This window comes from Accipiter gentilis, unplaced genomic scaffold (assembly GCF_929443795.1).
Source record: "Accipiter gentilis unplaced genomic scaffold, bAccGen1.1, whole genome shotgun sequence".
Taxonomy (NCBI): domain Eukaryota; kingdom Metazoa; phylum Chordata; class Aves; order Accipitriformes; family Accipitridae; genus Astur; species Astur gentilis.
Window position 1 is genome coordinate 48,052 of NW_026060914.1, and position 15,500 is coordinate 63,551.

The following is a 15,500-nucleotide window of genomic DNA, read 5'->3' on the forward strand; positions in this document are numbered from 1 at the left end:
CATAAAGCTATCAACATGAACCGTATGGTGGCCTGTTAGCATCGCTATTTGAACACGGGCATGCAAAATGTCCTTCAGTTAAATTCCAAACTCTATGAAGTAATTGGTGGGCAATTCCCCAAGGATAAAACGTCTATCAAAAGCCAACAGTAAGCCAGAAATCTCTTTCCGTTTCATAGGGTAAAAAAAAATAAATACAGTGAATCCTGAAAAAAGAAATAGATATTAGACAGGGAACGCCTATATACTTATAGGGCAAGTAATAAAACATTTAGTGTTTTGATTTTATTTTTTTTTATGTCATCACAATAGTTAGACAAACATGGAAACATTTGCAACAGCAATACTTGGGTCACTTTAAAATCTTGGTAACACTGAAATACAGGGCAGCGAAAGCTAATGATGTGGGGAGGGGACTTTAGGCCTTATTATTTTCAGACACATTCACACACACACACACACACATATATCTATATACACACGCGCACTCCACAACTCCAAAGAGCTATCTTAACTATGTCTGCCAGTAAACGGAAATAGTAGGCAGAAAGGAACCATATCTATACTAAGACAGTTAGCTGCGCCGTAAAACTGAAGATCACTGCAACCAGTGCCATCTTAAAGAAGAAAAAACAACCACCACCAACAACCACCAAAAAACCTGAAAGGAACCATCACTGTGCATGTCATAAGCATGAAGTTATTTTAACCTGATGACTACTCTGCTCTATACTTTAAGCATCATGAAGTTTTTATGTATTTTTAAAGTCTAAGGTTATTATTTTAAATGGCCTACTTGTAGTGGCAGCCCAAGTAGCATTCTGGAGAACACCACAGTGCCCACAACTTCTACAGGTCAGTGCAGTCTGATCAAGCACTACATTTCTAGGGGAGGAAAACAAAAAACCACTACCGCTCATTTATTCAATTGAAAAGCTTATTACCTGCACCTTCCAAAGCAACAGGCTACAGGAACACTGAATGCAAAGTAAACCAGACCCATCTGGAATAATCTGACATCTCAGCTCCAAGTTACACATCTTTCATTTAGTATTTGAAGGGATTAACAGCATTTGGATGCACAGAAACTGTCTTTACAGTGATGTCTGCAGACCTCCGAGTCACAAGTTAAAAATGTCTTCCTAAATTATAACAATATTAGCACTTCCTCTGAAAGGAGTGAAAAAAACACAACCAGGGAAGGAGGAAAGTGACACAACACCAAGGGTTTTTTTCCCAGAGATTACAAAATCCTGAGAGAACAAGATGCTTGTGCTATCAGAATAAAAATCCCCAAAGAAACAAAAGAGTTTACCTTTCCCTTGGAAAAGTTACTTTTGAGTCAAGATCTGCTCTTTTTCTCTCCCAAGCATGAAATCTCTCTTCAGCTTAAGACTCTCTTCTACTGCAGTAGAAATTTAGTGCACATGCTGGAACCTGGACAGAATCTTATTTAAAAAAACAAACAATACAATAGTACTACAGTGGCTAGAAATCTTTTACGTATTCTGATGAAAAGACTCAACTTATTTCTAGGAAATAAAGTGTTTGGGGCCAAAGCCAACACATGATGTTCATGTAAGGTTAAATTTTTATTATTTTTTTTCTTTTTTTAAATTGATATATTGAAAAAAGCTGGAGAAGGAAGCAGGGACAGAAATGAAAAACCATTCAGGGAGTCAGTGGTATAGACTGTCAGCACGCAACCTAAATATTGTAATTGCAGATCACATAGTCAGAACAAGCCAGTCAAAAGTAGCACACTCCCTGGGAGAGGGGCAGGAGTCTCTTCCCCCTTGTCTTTCAAGCCAAGACCCAACTAGCAGAAGGCAGCTTTTCTGTCAGATAAAGCAAGGCAAAAGGATCATGTACAGCAACTTCCTTGCAGCCTCTTGCTCCTGAGCACCCTTCTTCACCTCTTTTCTTTCTTTCTCTCTTTCTTCTGGTGATGGGAAGGCAAAGCATGTTCTGTTCCTGTGAGCCCATACTGCTTGTCCCTACAGTCACAGCAGGCACCTGTGATTCCTCTCCGAAGACATTTACGCATAGAAATCAGTTGAGTGGTGTGTTACGGAAGCATAAGCTGCAGTGGACGTGATTTTGAATCAGTTATTGTTTTGCCCATCACGACAAAATAAAACCAGCAATTTCTTACTTTATAGAAATCCTCCTAAAGTAGTAGTTGCCCCCAATCACTGTCAAGTTTTTGTATCACAGGAGAACAAATGCAGCCAAAAGAACATCTTCTCTAAAATGACCACTCCGAACTGCACAAGCAGGCAGGCACAGGCAGCTCCCGATTTAATAAAGCGTATGTACACAGCACCACTTAGTGGTGCAAGCGGAGTCACCGCTGATAGGAATGAGAAGCTTGAACACCAACCTTCCCTCCCCGGCCCCCTGGACACTGCAGCCTGATCTTGACAAATTGACCGCCTGGATAAAGAAAGCTATCTGGCAACTAAAAAGATCCATTGTACTTTTCTGCTCAGTACACCTAAAGATACAGATTCACCCTCTAAATCTCGGCCAATTTCTTGAATACCACCAACACTCAGAACGGGTTTCAAATGGCAACGTGGCAGGACAAAGTAATAAATACTTATCCTTAAGTCTGCTAACTTTCTAAACCTTTGCCTAGACCTTAAGGAAATGTAAAAACAAACAAACTACTGCAAAGTTCAACACGCAATCCACGCAAAGTTAAGGCTATCAAGTAGGAACCTGATTACGAGTATAAATCATGCAATAGCTACTCTATGACATGGATGTCCTGAACAGATCATCCTCTACAGTGTAAGTCCAAGGTACAAACCCATCAGCACCTCCTTCCCTCTCTGTATCGCTGTGGTTACCTGCTCTGTGCCCAGAGCCAAAAAGAATCCCGACGTTGGAGTTACTGTTCCTTTTATGCCCAGCCCCATACTTCTTTCCCGACGGAGAGGTGACGCACCTGATTTGAGGTGGAGTGCAGACAACCTTCTCATCTAGTGCTGGGCAGTTTATTTGTCCCACAAACAAACCCCAGGAAAGAGAATGCACAGTTGGACGGGTGCACTTGAGATTTTGACCACGCGGTAGCACCGTTAACTGCTGAAAGAGCAGGACTCTCTGGCGCTCCGTGCCCATGTCACGACTGCCCTCACGTCCCCAGTCTGCACCCAGCTCCTCCAGGGTGTGCAGAGGGGCTTCCAGCCCTGGCTCAGCAGGCGTCCACATAAGATCCCCCAGCCAAGAGGGGGGTGTATGCTCACCTGCCACATCGATACCGTGGGTACATTAAAAGCCACCCCCCAACCCTTTCCCCAGGAGTGATTGGGGGAGGCTCTTCAGTCATCTGGCTGTAAACCCCCTCCCCCTCAGGGAGGCCAACATCCAGGCATGCCTTGCTCTAACTCCCCAAATCCACTGCCCTCCGAGGAATAAAAGGCGTCTGGGCCACTCCCCCGGCTCTAATCTGCAGATATGCCTGGCTTCCCAGAAGTAGGCTGAGAAAGCCAGCATTAAGGCACTCCTTCCCACGCCCAGATCCACAAAATCCTCAGAAAAAAGAAGAAAAATAGCCACTTCACTGCAGCATGAAGTAAATAAACGTGGGGGACACAGGAGGCCAGTTCTCCTGGGGTCAATGGAAAGGAGGGCTAGATGCAACATATCTGAGGATTTTCCATGTGCACAGCTGAAACAGCCATGCCTCAAGCAGGGATGCGTCCCATTTATGGCAGTTCCTCCCCACTTCTCATCCCCAAAAGACAAACTCGGGCCTCTGCCTTCTCCGTGTGTAGCTCCCCACTCCCTTCAGCATGGAGCTGCGAGGCTCGGGGTTTGTGGAGAACCACAGGTGGGAAACCGAGGCTACTAATGGTGACCACAGAGAACAGACCAGCTCGGAGGGGGCGAGGAGGGCTGATGCACAATTTCTACGTTTGAATTTGTTGGGAACTTGGTGGGAGTCACAAGCTTGCAAGCCACAACCCACAAGCTTGCAAGGCACAACCCCAGCTATCCAGGACATGGGCTTCCCAAGATCACAAACCTCCGGGGACGGGGACGGCGCCTGCGCCGGCGAGCGAACGCCGGGCTGCCCCAACGCGAAGCACGGCGCATGCGCCCGGGAGGCGCGTCCGCACGGCTGGTCGGGGAGCGGGCGCAGCGGGAAGCCCGCGGAAAACCACGCGAAACCGGCAACGCTCCCGAGTCTGACCTGGTCGGACTCCGGGGGCCGCGAGGACTACGCCGCGCCCGAGAGCCACGCTGCTGCCCGGCCGCCGAGTCCGCGAAAACTACAGCTCCCGGCATGCCCCGGGAGGCAGCCTGCCCTGCTGCCTGACGCCGAGGGGACGCCGCTTCCGTTCCCCCCCACCTCCCCACGCCGGCGCAGCGGCAGTTCCCGCCGAGCCCCCAGCGCCGCTCCGGGTAGCTCCGGCACGGCGCGGCCCCGCTGCCGCTCCGTGCGTGCAACACGGACCCCGCCGTCCTCCTCGGGGCTTTCCCCGGGACCCGCCGGCCGACTACGCAGCCCCGCCACGGGGCCCGGTGAGCCCCCACCCCCGCGCGCCCGTTCTCTCAGCCGCCCTGTCAGCGCCCCCCCCCCCCCCCACCACCCCCGCGCGCCCGTTCTCTCAGCCGCCCTGTCAGCGCCCCCCCCACCCCCGCGCGCCCGTTCTCTCAGCCGCCCTGTCAGCGCCCCCCCCACCCCCGCGCGCCCGTTCTCTCAGCCGCCCTGTCAGCGCCCCCCCCACCCCCGCGCGCCCGTTCTCTCAGCCGCCCTGTCAGCGCCCCGCCCCCCACCCCCGCGCGCACGTTCTCTCAGCCGCCCTGTGAGCCCCCAGGGCTCCCCCTCGGCCTCGGCACCCCCACCTCCCCCGGGGCACCCCCACCGCCCCCGGGGCACCCCCGCCTCCGACGTTCGCGCTCCGAGGGGCGCCCGGCCCCGCTCACCTTCTCCCTCGGGGCAGCCGCAGCCCGGTCACTGCTCAGCTCCGCTCCTGCCTGAGCTCCCGGCGGCCCCTCCCCCGGCAGCCCCTCCCCTTGCCAGGGAGGGGGCGTCGCCATCAGCCTCTCACTGCCCGCACCTGCGGCTCCTCCAGCCCCGGCCCGCAGCTGTGGTACCGAAACCCGCAACCAAACCCCTCACCACCAAGGTGAAGTGAAGCAGCAGGCACTGCCTTGACTGAGTGACAGATGTCAAGAGTCATCTGATGTGGAAGAGGTGTTAACTGGGGTCAAAATACAGATTTTAATACCCATCTTATTTTAGTTCTAAGACTTGGCGATTGCCAGGTATCATCTTTTCAATTTCCCCAGGTCCACCCGCGAGCGAGGCCACAAGGGAGATTTCTTCCAGAGAGAGGATAGAGTTATTAAGTCTCAAGACCACGATTTGCTTTTCTCCTTCATGAAGAGGTGAGTGGGTCATATAGCATCACTAGTCACCCAAGCAGTTAAGCCTGAACTTTTCACCTGTCCTTTAATGCTGTCAACTCCAAGCTAAATTTTTCCCGTTATTAAGAGGGGACCAAAGATCATGTGAAGTATTATTATCCTTTCTACAAATACACCCCCATCTTGGAGCTTTAGCTACTAGAGAAGGTCTTGGGAGTTTGGGGTCAGAGGAGCTAGCTGCAAGTACAAACTTTCATACAGCTCTGTTTAGGATGTGTGATGTTTCTCTGGTTGTCTAAACCGGTCTAAATTTCCACAGATGGTCCCAACTCTGGGTGGCTCTAACAAGGATCCTGGAACTCCAGTAAGTTCTAAACATCGTTTTATATTTTAAACATGATCCCAAGTTCCTTTTTGCACTTGTCTCTACGGTTTTGGCAGCTGACAGCCCCGAGGGATGCTTGTACAAGTTTCTCCTGAAGGGCGAGTAAATTAATTCTTTTGTCCGTGAGGTGGATGGTTTGGTAACGTTATAATTCACAACGCTATAATTCCTTCTTTCAAATTTAAAAAAAATAATTGCCTTTTAAATCCATCCAATTTAATCTGCTAAAATGATTCTCGTTGTTCTACCTCTTTTCTCAAGTTTTGGTTAAATTCAATGTCAGTATTCTCCACGGAACTAGATTTTCATCTGACTTTGGAATCGGAAAGGCAGGCTGTTACCGAGGTTAAATTCTGTGTCTTTACAAAACTTTGAATCAGTTACAAAACTAGATTATTTTTTTTAATTCAAATTACAAAACCGGTTAATATCAAGATGAATAGTTCAAACAATAATTGTTCCATTTTGTTTATCTCATGTTTAGAACCCCTCAAAAAAAACACATACACCCTCTAAACACACAAAAAGATTATTGCCCTCGACAATATTCCTAATAGCAACCCCAACATTATAAACTTTACACAACTGTTTTCCCAAATAGATAACGTGAAACTTACTTATAGATTTTCCGTTTTAAAGGGACAGTTTCTTTAGACTTCCAGTTTCTTGTTGGGTGCTTGCTTTATTCTCGAATAATGAAGCCAAGGTTCTTCTCCCAGACCTTTACTGCTACAAGTGTTGTTAAAATGACTCGATACGGTCCTTTCCACTTCTCGGTGATTTTATATATATTCAGTCTCCTGGTCGGAAGGGATGCGCTGCTACGTCCAGTTCTAAGGGTCCAGCTGTGGAGACATACTGACAAAGTTCTTGAAAAGAATTGCTTAAAGAAATCATAACACCTTTTAAAAACATATCTCCAAAGGCACTCAAGATACTCAGAACACAGGACTCTTGATATGGTCTTTCATACAACATTTCCTAAAGACTTGGCTTTTCTTTCTCTTCTGGCTATACTCCGATTCTTAATAGAGCCACGGGTAACGCTTTAACCCATGTGAGGAGTGAGGTTTCCTGACAAATTTTACTCGACAGTTGCTTAAGGATATAGTTCATTCTCTCTCTCTCTCTCTCTCTCTGCCCACACACTTGCTTGTGGTCTATGTGGGGTGTGATAGTCTCAATCCATAGATAATACTTGGCTCAACTTGTCTCATAATCTTTGCTATAAAATGAGGGCCATTGTCAGATGACATTCTTACAGGCACCCCATATTTTGGTATTATCTCTTTGAGCAAGACTTTGACTACTTCCCTTGCTTTGTTGGTGCGACAAGGGAAAGCCTTGGGCCACCCAGTAAAGATATCAACTAAAACTAGGACATATCCTTATTTTCAAGGCAATTCTATAAAATCAATTTGCTAATATTCTTCTAAAAAATTTCCTTATTTAATAATCCCAAAGATGATCTTATTACTGGTTCGGGGATAATTTTACATATACATTTCACATCCACTTATAATTGTTTAAACAATCTTTGTCATATTTCGCTTTCTGTTTCCCAGTATACTCTGTGATGTTCAATGGGGCATTTTCTCTTATTATTGTGGGTGGGACTATTATTCGACCTGTCGGTGTTACAGCCTATCCTGTTTCATTTTGTTAGCCTGCAATCTAATAATTAATTCTTCATCTTTTTCATTATAATTTGGAGTTTCTTTAGGCAATTTTATACCTTTCTCTGGAACTAGTGCTAGGATGCCTTTTTCTGCAGCCTCTTCAGCAGCTTTATCAGCCAGTCGGTTACCTGCGTTAGGACCGGTCTTACCTAACGGATGTGCTTTACAGTGCATCATCGTGACTGCTGTTGGTTTTTGAATGCTTTCTAACAATTTCAGTATTTGTTCTGCGTGCTGAACGGCGGTTCCTGGTGCAGATAACAGTCCTCTTTCTCCCCGTATCGCTCCATGCGCACGTACCACTCCAAAAGCATACTTTGAGTCTGTCCAAGTGTTGACTCGCTTTCCTTGACTTAGTTCCAGAGCTCGAGTAAGAGCTATCAATTCAGCCTTTTGGGCAGAGATCATCGAAGGCAAAGTTGGCAACGCAAGTACCTCCTCAGTAGTTATTGTCTATCTCGATAAAACGTTTTCCTTCACAGATGGAACCGCTTCCGTCGGCATATAGTTCCCAATCTGTTTCTTCTAGTGGCACATCTCAGAGATCCAGTCAGCTGGAGTAAACTCTTTCGATTGCCTGCAAGCAGTCACGTTCCAGTTCTCCTTTAACTCGGTCAGTTGTTGAAAACGCAACAGGGTTAACGGCGGTAGTAGTTTTTAGGTAAACATCATCTTGTTCCAGCAACAACACCACTTGGTATTTCAGCATTCTGCTAGGGGATAACCAGTGCCCCCCTTTCCGTTTTAGCACAACAGTTATCATATGGGAAACGTACAGTAATCCTTTCTCCTCAGGCGAACTTACGAGCTTCCTGGATCAGTAGCACAGTTGCAGCGACGGCTCTCGGACGACCAGAGCATCCCAGACTCACGTTATCCAATCGCTTCGAGAAGTAGGCCACAGCTCGCCCACTTGGCCCTAAATATTGGGCCAGGATACCCAGAGTTCTACCTCTTCTTTCACGAGCAGAAAGTTCAAGTGTCTCTTGTGAGATCTGGCAGACGCTAGGGCTGGCACCCCTATTACAGCCTGTTTCAATTCTTGGAAGGTAGCTTTCTCGGCATCGGTCCAATCCGTCGTTTGAGGTTTTGAGCTGCTCCTATAAAGGTCAGGCCAGCAAGCCACAATTTATAATCTACAGGTGACACCACTCGACCATTCCCGGAAATGCTTGTCATTCATTTTTTTAGTCTTAGGTTCGGGGAGACGACACATTGCCTCTTTTCTCTCAGTTCCCAATTGTCTCTGTCCTTTTAGGATTTTAAAACTCAAATTTAAGTTTCTTCTTTCTGGGTTATTTGGGTTTTTTTCTTTTGACACTCGATATCTACTGATTCCCAAAAAGTTCAAAAAGTTAAGAGTTAACTTTGTGCATTGTTCTTCCGTCTCAGCTACCATTAACAGATCGTCCATATATTTCAGCAAGATTTCTTGATTATTTTCTTTCTTCCAAATCTCTAATTCTCGTGCCAATTGATTTCCAAAAATGGTAAGACTATTCTTAAAGCCTTGAGGGAAGACTGTCCACGTATATCGTGTTTTTCTCCCAGTCTCAGGATTTTCCCATTCCAAAGCAAAAACCTCTTGACTATTGGGATCCAAGGGAATATAGAAAAAGGCATCTTTTCGGTCCAACACTGTGAACCATTCTCATTTCTCCGTTAGGGTTGTTAACAAAGTATAAGGATTTGCTACGACCGGATGAATACCTTGTACTATTTGATTTATTGCTCTGAGGAGGTCTTGAACTAATCTATCATCTTTTTCATCAGCCTTTTAAAAGGCAAGATCGGGGTGTTATATCTGGATTCACATTCTATTAACAATTTGTATCTTAAAAATTTTTGTATTACCATTACTAACTCTTTCCGACTTTCCGGTTTTAGGGGGTATTGTTTCATTCTTACCGGATTCGATCCTGGCTTTAAATCAACTCTCACAGGTTCTGCTTTTTGGATTTACCGGGAACTTCCCAGTCCAGACGACTGGAATGACAGCATTACACTTGGACCGGTATAATCTTCTGCTTTTGGTAAACATCCTGTTAACAACAAAGCCGCTGCTTCGATACGTTTAGTTTCTGGAATTAAAATTTTAAGCTCTCCATTTTTAAATTTAATTTCTGCCTCTAAGTTCTCAAATAGACCTCTCCTTAACAGGAGTTTAGGAGAATTTGGCACATACAAAAACTGCCGAGTGACCCATTGCTTTCCTAATTTCATTGTTAAAGATTTAAAGAAGGGTCTAGTTTCTCGTTCGCTTGTTGCACCAACACCACCAATTTCTTCAAAACTTAACTCTCCCTCTGAGGTATTTAAAACTGAAAAGGTGACTCTAGTGTCAACTCAAATTCAATTTTCTGTTCTCCCAGTTTAGCTGTAACCAGAGGTTCTGCTGGGAGACTCCCCTCCGGTCCCCGTCCGATACGTTCACTTAAAAAGAACAAATCTACATATGGCACTTTATTCCATTTACTCTCTCTCCTACAAAACAACAGTAATTGCAATATAGTATTGTAACTCAAAGTTCTGTTTGTTTACCATTTTTCCTGCAGTTCACCCCAACGTGCCAATAAACATCCCAGCGGTGATGTTTCTGGTAACTTTTCATCAGCAGTTCTATTTCCTGCACTCTTATTCTTAAACAATTTTGCCAATGCCATTATACTTATATACATTCAAATACCAAATACCAAACAAATGCAAACGACAGCTGTCCCAAATAATACACAAAGTCCAACCCAGCAATAGCTTTCGCTTATGACTTACGGGCAGACGCCTAGGCTTCCACTGCAGACGGCTACCCTCCAAGCCCCAACCCTGGGAAGCTTTCGCCGCGCCTCACGGGCAGGCTTTCCAAACAAATTCCAAAGAAGCAGCGCCTTAGCTTTTTTCCAGGGAGCGCTGCGAGGAGCTTTGCGTGTCGAGGGTGACGGTTCTCCCCGAGAATACCTCGGTGCCGGCCGGAGCTCGATCGACACGCCATCTCGTCCAGTCTCACTCGCAAGGTCCCATTTGGGTCGCCAAAACCGTTACCGAAATCCAGAATAAAACTCCTTAACGCCAACGTGAAGTTAAGAAGCAGGCACTTTGTTTATCGCAGCGCTGGGGACACGGGAACCTCTGTCCTCCGGGATTCCCTGTGATTCCTTGCAGACGTCTCCTAGCATCTTTTGGCCTTTTCTTATAAGGACCGGAGATCCCAGGTAGCAGCCCCAGACTTGTCTAATGATGCTACCCTAGATGATTCTTCTCTTTTGCAGGAAGCTCTCTTCTCCGGGATCGACCCAAGACTCCTCCCAGGCGTCATCCCAGAATGTTTTGACCTCTGCGTTCGGGACCGGAGATCCCATCTACCTGCCCCAGACTCCTCCAAGTAAGTAGCTCAAGACATTTTTCTTCTCCTGTAGAGAAATCTCTCAACTCCGACAGGCATCTGAGACTCCTCCCAGGCATCTCCCACAGTCTTCTATCCTCTGCTTTAACTACCTAAGGGGTCAGGTAGAAGCCCCAGACTCCTCCAAGGAAGCTACCGTTGAGGTTTTTTTCTTTTTTGGAGGAACCTCTGCCGTCCGGGATCCCCTGTGATTCCATCCAGACGTCTCCTAGCGTCTTTTGGCCTTTTCTTATAAGGACCGGAGATCCCAGGTAGCAGCCCCAGACTTGACTAACGAGGCTACCCTAGATGATTCTTCTCTTTTGCAGGAAGCTCTCTTCTCCAGGATCGACCAAGACTCCTCCCAGGGGTCATCCCAGAACGTTTTGACCTCTGCGTTCGGGACCGGAGATCCCATCTACCTGCCCCAGACTCCTCCAAGTAAGTAGCTCGAGACATTTTTGTTCTCCTGTAGAGAAATCTCTCAACTCCGACAGGCACCTGAGACTCCTCCCAGGCATCTCCCAGAGTCTTCTGTCCTCTGCTTTACCTACCTAAGGGGTCAGGTAGAAGCCCCAGACTCCTCCAAGGAAGCTACCGTTGAGGTTTTTTTCTTTTTTGGAGGAACCTCTGCCGTCCGGGATCCCCTGTGATTCCATCCAGACGTCTCCTAGCGTCTTTTGGCCTTTTCTTATAAGGACCGGAGATCCCAGGTAGCAGCCCCAGACTTGACTAACGAGGCTACCCTAGATGATTCTTCTCTTTTGCAGGAAGCTCTCTTCTCCAGGATCGACCAAGACTCCTCCCAGGGGTCATCCCAGAACGTTTTGACCTCTGCGTTCGGGACCGGAGATCCCATCTACCTGCCCCAGACTCCTCCAAGTAAGTAGCTCAAGACATTTTTGTTCTCCTGTAGAGAAATCTCTCAACTCCGACAGGCACCTGAGACTCCTCCCAGGCATCTCCCACAGTCTTCTACCTACCTAAGGGGTCAGGTTGAAGCCCCAGACTCCTCCAAGGAAGCTACCGTTGACGTTTTTTCTTGTTTTCGAGGAGCCTCTGCCCTCTGGGATCCCCTGTGATTCCTTCCAGACGTCTCCTAGCGTCTTTTGGCCTTTTCTTATAAGGACCGGAGATCCCAGGTAGCAGCCCCAGACTTGACTAATGAGGCTACCCTAGATGATTCTTTTCTTTTGCAGGAAGCTCTCTTCTCCGGGATCGACCCAAGACTCCTCCCAGGCATCATCCCATAATGTTTTGACCTCTGCGTTCGGGACCGGAGATCCCATCTACCTGCCCCAGACTCCTCCAAGTAAGTAGCTCAAGACATTTTTGTTCTCCTGTAGAGAAATCTCTCAACTCCGACAGGCACCTGAGACTCCTCCCAGGCATCTCCCACAGTCTTCTGTCCTCTGCTTTACCTACTAAGGGGTCAGGTTGAAGCCCCAGACTCCTCCTAGGAAGCTACCGTTGAGGTTTTTTTCTTTTTTGGAGGAACCTGTGCCCTCCGGGATCCCCTGTGATTCCTTCCAGACGTCTCCTAGCGTCTTTTGGCCTTTTCTTATAAGGACCGGAGATCCCAGGTAGCAGCCCCAGACTTGACCAATGAGGCTACCCTAGATGATTCTTCTCTTTTGCAGGAAGCTCTCTTCTCCGGGATCGACCCAAGACTCCAAGACAAGCAGGTGAAGGAAGCCTTGCTGAAGCTTTAGAGAAGGAAGAGGGTCTTTCATTCCGTCTAGCTGGCGCTCTAGGCTTTCACCTGTCTCCTGTCTTTCTGCTCTTTCTTCTTGAGCTCTTGGGGTATTTGTCACGGAAGGTTAAGTGGTTAAAAGTGTCCTGGTTTCAGCTTGGATAGAGTTAACTGTCTTCCTAGTAGCTGGTACAGTGCTATGTTTTGAGTTCAGTATGCAAAGAACCTTGATAACACTGATGTTTGCAGTTGTTGCCGAGGAGTGTTTAGATAAAGTCAAGGATTTTTCAGCTTCTCATGCCCAGCCAGCGAGAAAGCTGGAGGGGCACAAGAACTTGGCACAGGACACAGCCAGGGCACCTGACCCAAACTGGCCAACAGGGTATTCCATACCATGCGACATCCCATCTAGTATAGGAACTGGGGAGTGGGGGGGGGAATCGCTGCTCGGGGACTAGCTGGGTGTGAATGGTGGGTGGTGAGCGATTGCACTGCGCATCATTTGTACATTCCGATCCTTTTGTTATTGCTGTTGTCATTTTATTAGTATTATCATTATTAGTTTCTTACTTTCTGTTCTATTAAACCGTGCTTATCTCAACCCACGAGTTTTACTTCTTTTTCCGGATTTTCTCCCCCATCCCACTGGGTGGGGGGGGAGTGAGTGAGCGGCTGGGTGGTGCTTAGTTGCTGGCTGGGGTTAAACCATGATAGAGACAGAGTCACAGCAGCACAGAATGGATGCTGAAAGAGACCTCTAGAGATCATCCAGCCCACCTCGGCTGCTTGAGCAGGGCCAGCTGCAGCAGGCTGTGAGTCTGCTTCTCGAAGGTTCTATTGGCTGCGTTGCTCCCAGGTTGTGGAGCTCGCATGGGAAATGGGCAATGAAGAGGGATGAAGTTTCCAGGCACTTTCTGGCCGGTGCAGTGATTTTTTCTACTCTTAAAAACTCAGTTGGGCTCAGCACAGCAAGGAGCCACAGCAAGGTCTTCAGTGCCTGCACTGGAAACTCTGCGTATACTCCGGCCAGGGAGCACCGCAGACACCCTTCCCTCCATGGGCCCCCAGTTTCCAAGAGAGCCCATGCCTCCAGCGGGTCCCAAGCGCCCTACCCAGGCAGGAGCACGGCACAGACCAGTGCGTTTAAAGCTTCTCCCGGAGGAGCCCGTGCAGCCCGAGTCGTTGAAGAGGGCGGTAGCTGGGAGCCTTGTGGAGGATGTCCTGAGGAGGTGTGCGGCTCCAGGGCCACAGAGCCCCCAGGCAGCTCCCCCAGGCAGAGAATAAAGAGTTTGCTCCCAAGGGCTTGCTTGTGCCTACATTTATTGATGCCAGGCCATACTGTGTCTGGGTGTTTTCCCTGCAAAGTTTTCCCTCGTCTTCCTCCCTCCTACAGCCTCGGTCAGGCCAAGACCCAGTTCTACAGGGAATCTTAAGTAGGGACGAGAAAAGGAGTCAATGTTTCTGCCTTGTTTAGAAAGCTTTGTGGCTGGGCTATTGGAGGGGCTGGTCCAGCTCTGTAAAGCTGTACTCATGCCTTCTGTGAGTCCCATAGGTGGGCGCTGTTGAAGGCTGCGCCTTGTTCTGTGTGTTTATTCTCTCGTCCCCTCACGACCTCCTGATGGGCCTTGGGGTTCCTACCCAGGCCCGTTGGTAGTCCTGTGTCGCGGTAGAGACGGACACGACAAGTAACAGATCATGCAAAATGGCTCCTTTATTGTTCTAACACACCTTTTTATCCCCTACTTCAGAGTATGTGTTAGTAGATGATTGGTTTAGTTAGTAACGGTTCTTCTTATCGCTATCTTGTTTTTGTACCGCTCTTCTCGGATCTTCCCAGACTTTCAAGGATACACTACAAGCTGCTCAAGGTCGCGCTGTTCTCGAACTGTCAGGCATTTTGTAGACCCGTTGCATCCCCCGACAGTCCTGTCTGTGTCGCAACAAGGGACTGGCCTTCAAAATGAGGCTTTGGGCCCTAAGAGAAGGGTTTGGAGCATAAAAATGAGGGTTTGGAAACTCAGGATGTGGCTTGGACCCTGAAAACGACTGGCTGGATCCTAAAAATGAGGCTTTGGAGACTGAAAATGGGAGTTCGGCAACTAAAAAAGTGGCCTTGGGCTCTAAAAAGGAGACTTTGCCAACTGCAAGGGAGCCCGTGGACCCTCAAAATGGGGGTTTGGAGCCTGAAATGGGGCTCTGGAAGCCAAAACTAAGACTTTGGGAAGGGAAAACGAGGCTTTCTGCCCTGTAAGTGTAACTTTGGAGCCTAAAAGCGTGGCTTTGTGCCTTAAAGCTGAGGGTTTAAACCCTCCAAGTGAAACTGCGGGCCCTAAAGAACAGCTATGGGTCATAAAAGGCCAAATGGTTTGGACCAGAACAATGAGGAGTTTGGCCCTCCAGATGAGGCTTTGGGCACTAAAAATGGTGGGGGAGATGCTACATGTGACCCTTTGGGCTCTGCAAAGGAGGGGAACCTATTGGTGTCGATAGGGCCCTAAGACATGAGGCTTTGGTCCCAAAGAGAGGGCTTGGGTCACTCCAGGGGAGGCCCTCAGCTGTTAAAAGAGGCCTTTGGACCCTCCAGTGGAGGGTTTGGGCCCTAAGAGTGGGGCTTTGGAAATGAAACTGAGGCTTTGAACCCTGCATTAGGTTTTGTGCCTTCAAGGGATGCTTCAGTACCAAAAACGAGGGCTTTGCGCCCTAGAAATGGGTCTTTGGAAGCTCCAAATGAGGGGTTGTGCGTTAAACAAGAGATGCCTTGCACCCCAGATGAGGAGCTTGGCCTCTAAAATGAGGCTTTGGGCCCTCCAATTGAATATTTGGACCCTCAAAATGAGGCCTTGGGCTCTCCCTAGTTGCAGACTGGATCCTAAAAATGAGCCTGTGGTCCCTGGAAAGGAGGCTCTCTTCCCTGAAGAGGAGGTTTTGGAAGGTAAAGAATGAGGCTTGGGGCTCTAACGGTGGGGTTTGTGCTGTAAAAGG

General features: G+C 48.0%; 1 protein-coding gene across 9 annotated transcripts in view; it reads left to right on the forward strand.

Moving 5' to 3' along the window:
- Positions 1–5,260: 5,260 nt before the first annotated feature.
- Positions 5,261–15,500, forward strand: part of LOC126037102 (uncharacterized) — a 191,037-nt gene continuing 180,797 nt past the window's right edge. For 7 of the 9 annotated variants that reach the window (XR_007505498.1, XR_007505500.1, XR_007505499.1 and 4 more), the window contains exons 1-4: positions 5,261–5,406; positions 5,705–5,749; positions 10,713–10,825; positions 11,155–11,266. Coding sequence is in view for 5 of the 9 variants with exons in the window: in XM_049797317.1 (XP_049653274.1) it covers positions 5,399–5,406; positions 5,705–5,749; positions 10,713–10,825; positions 11,155–11,266 (278 nt within the window). In the remaining 4 variants the exon portion in view is untranslated. Of the gene's footprint in view, positions 5,407–5,704; positions 5,750–10,686; positions 10,826–11,154; positions 11,267–11,595; positions 11,708–12,024; positions 12,138–12,465; positions 12,789–15,500 lie in introns of those variants that run through there. The other 2 variants (XM_049797316.1, XR_007505501.1) reach the window with 2 other exon arrangements.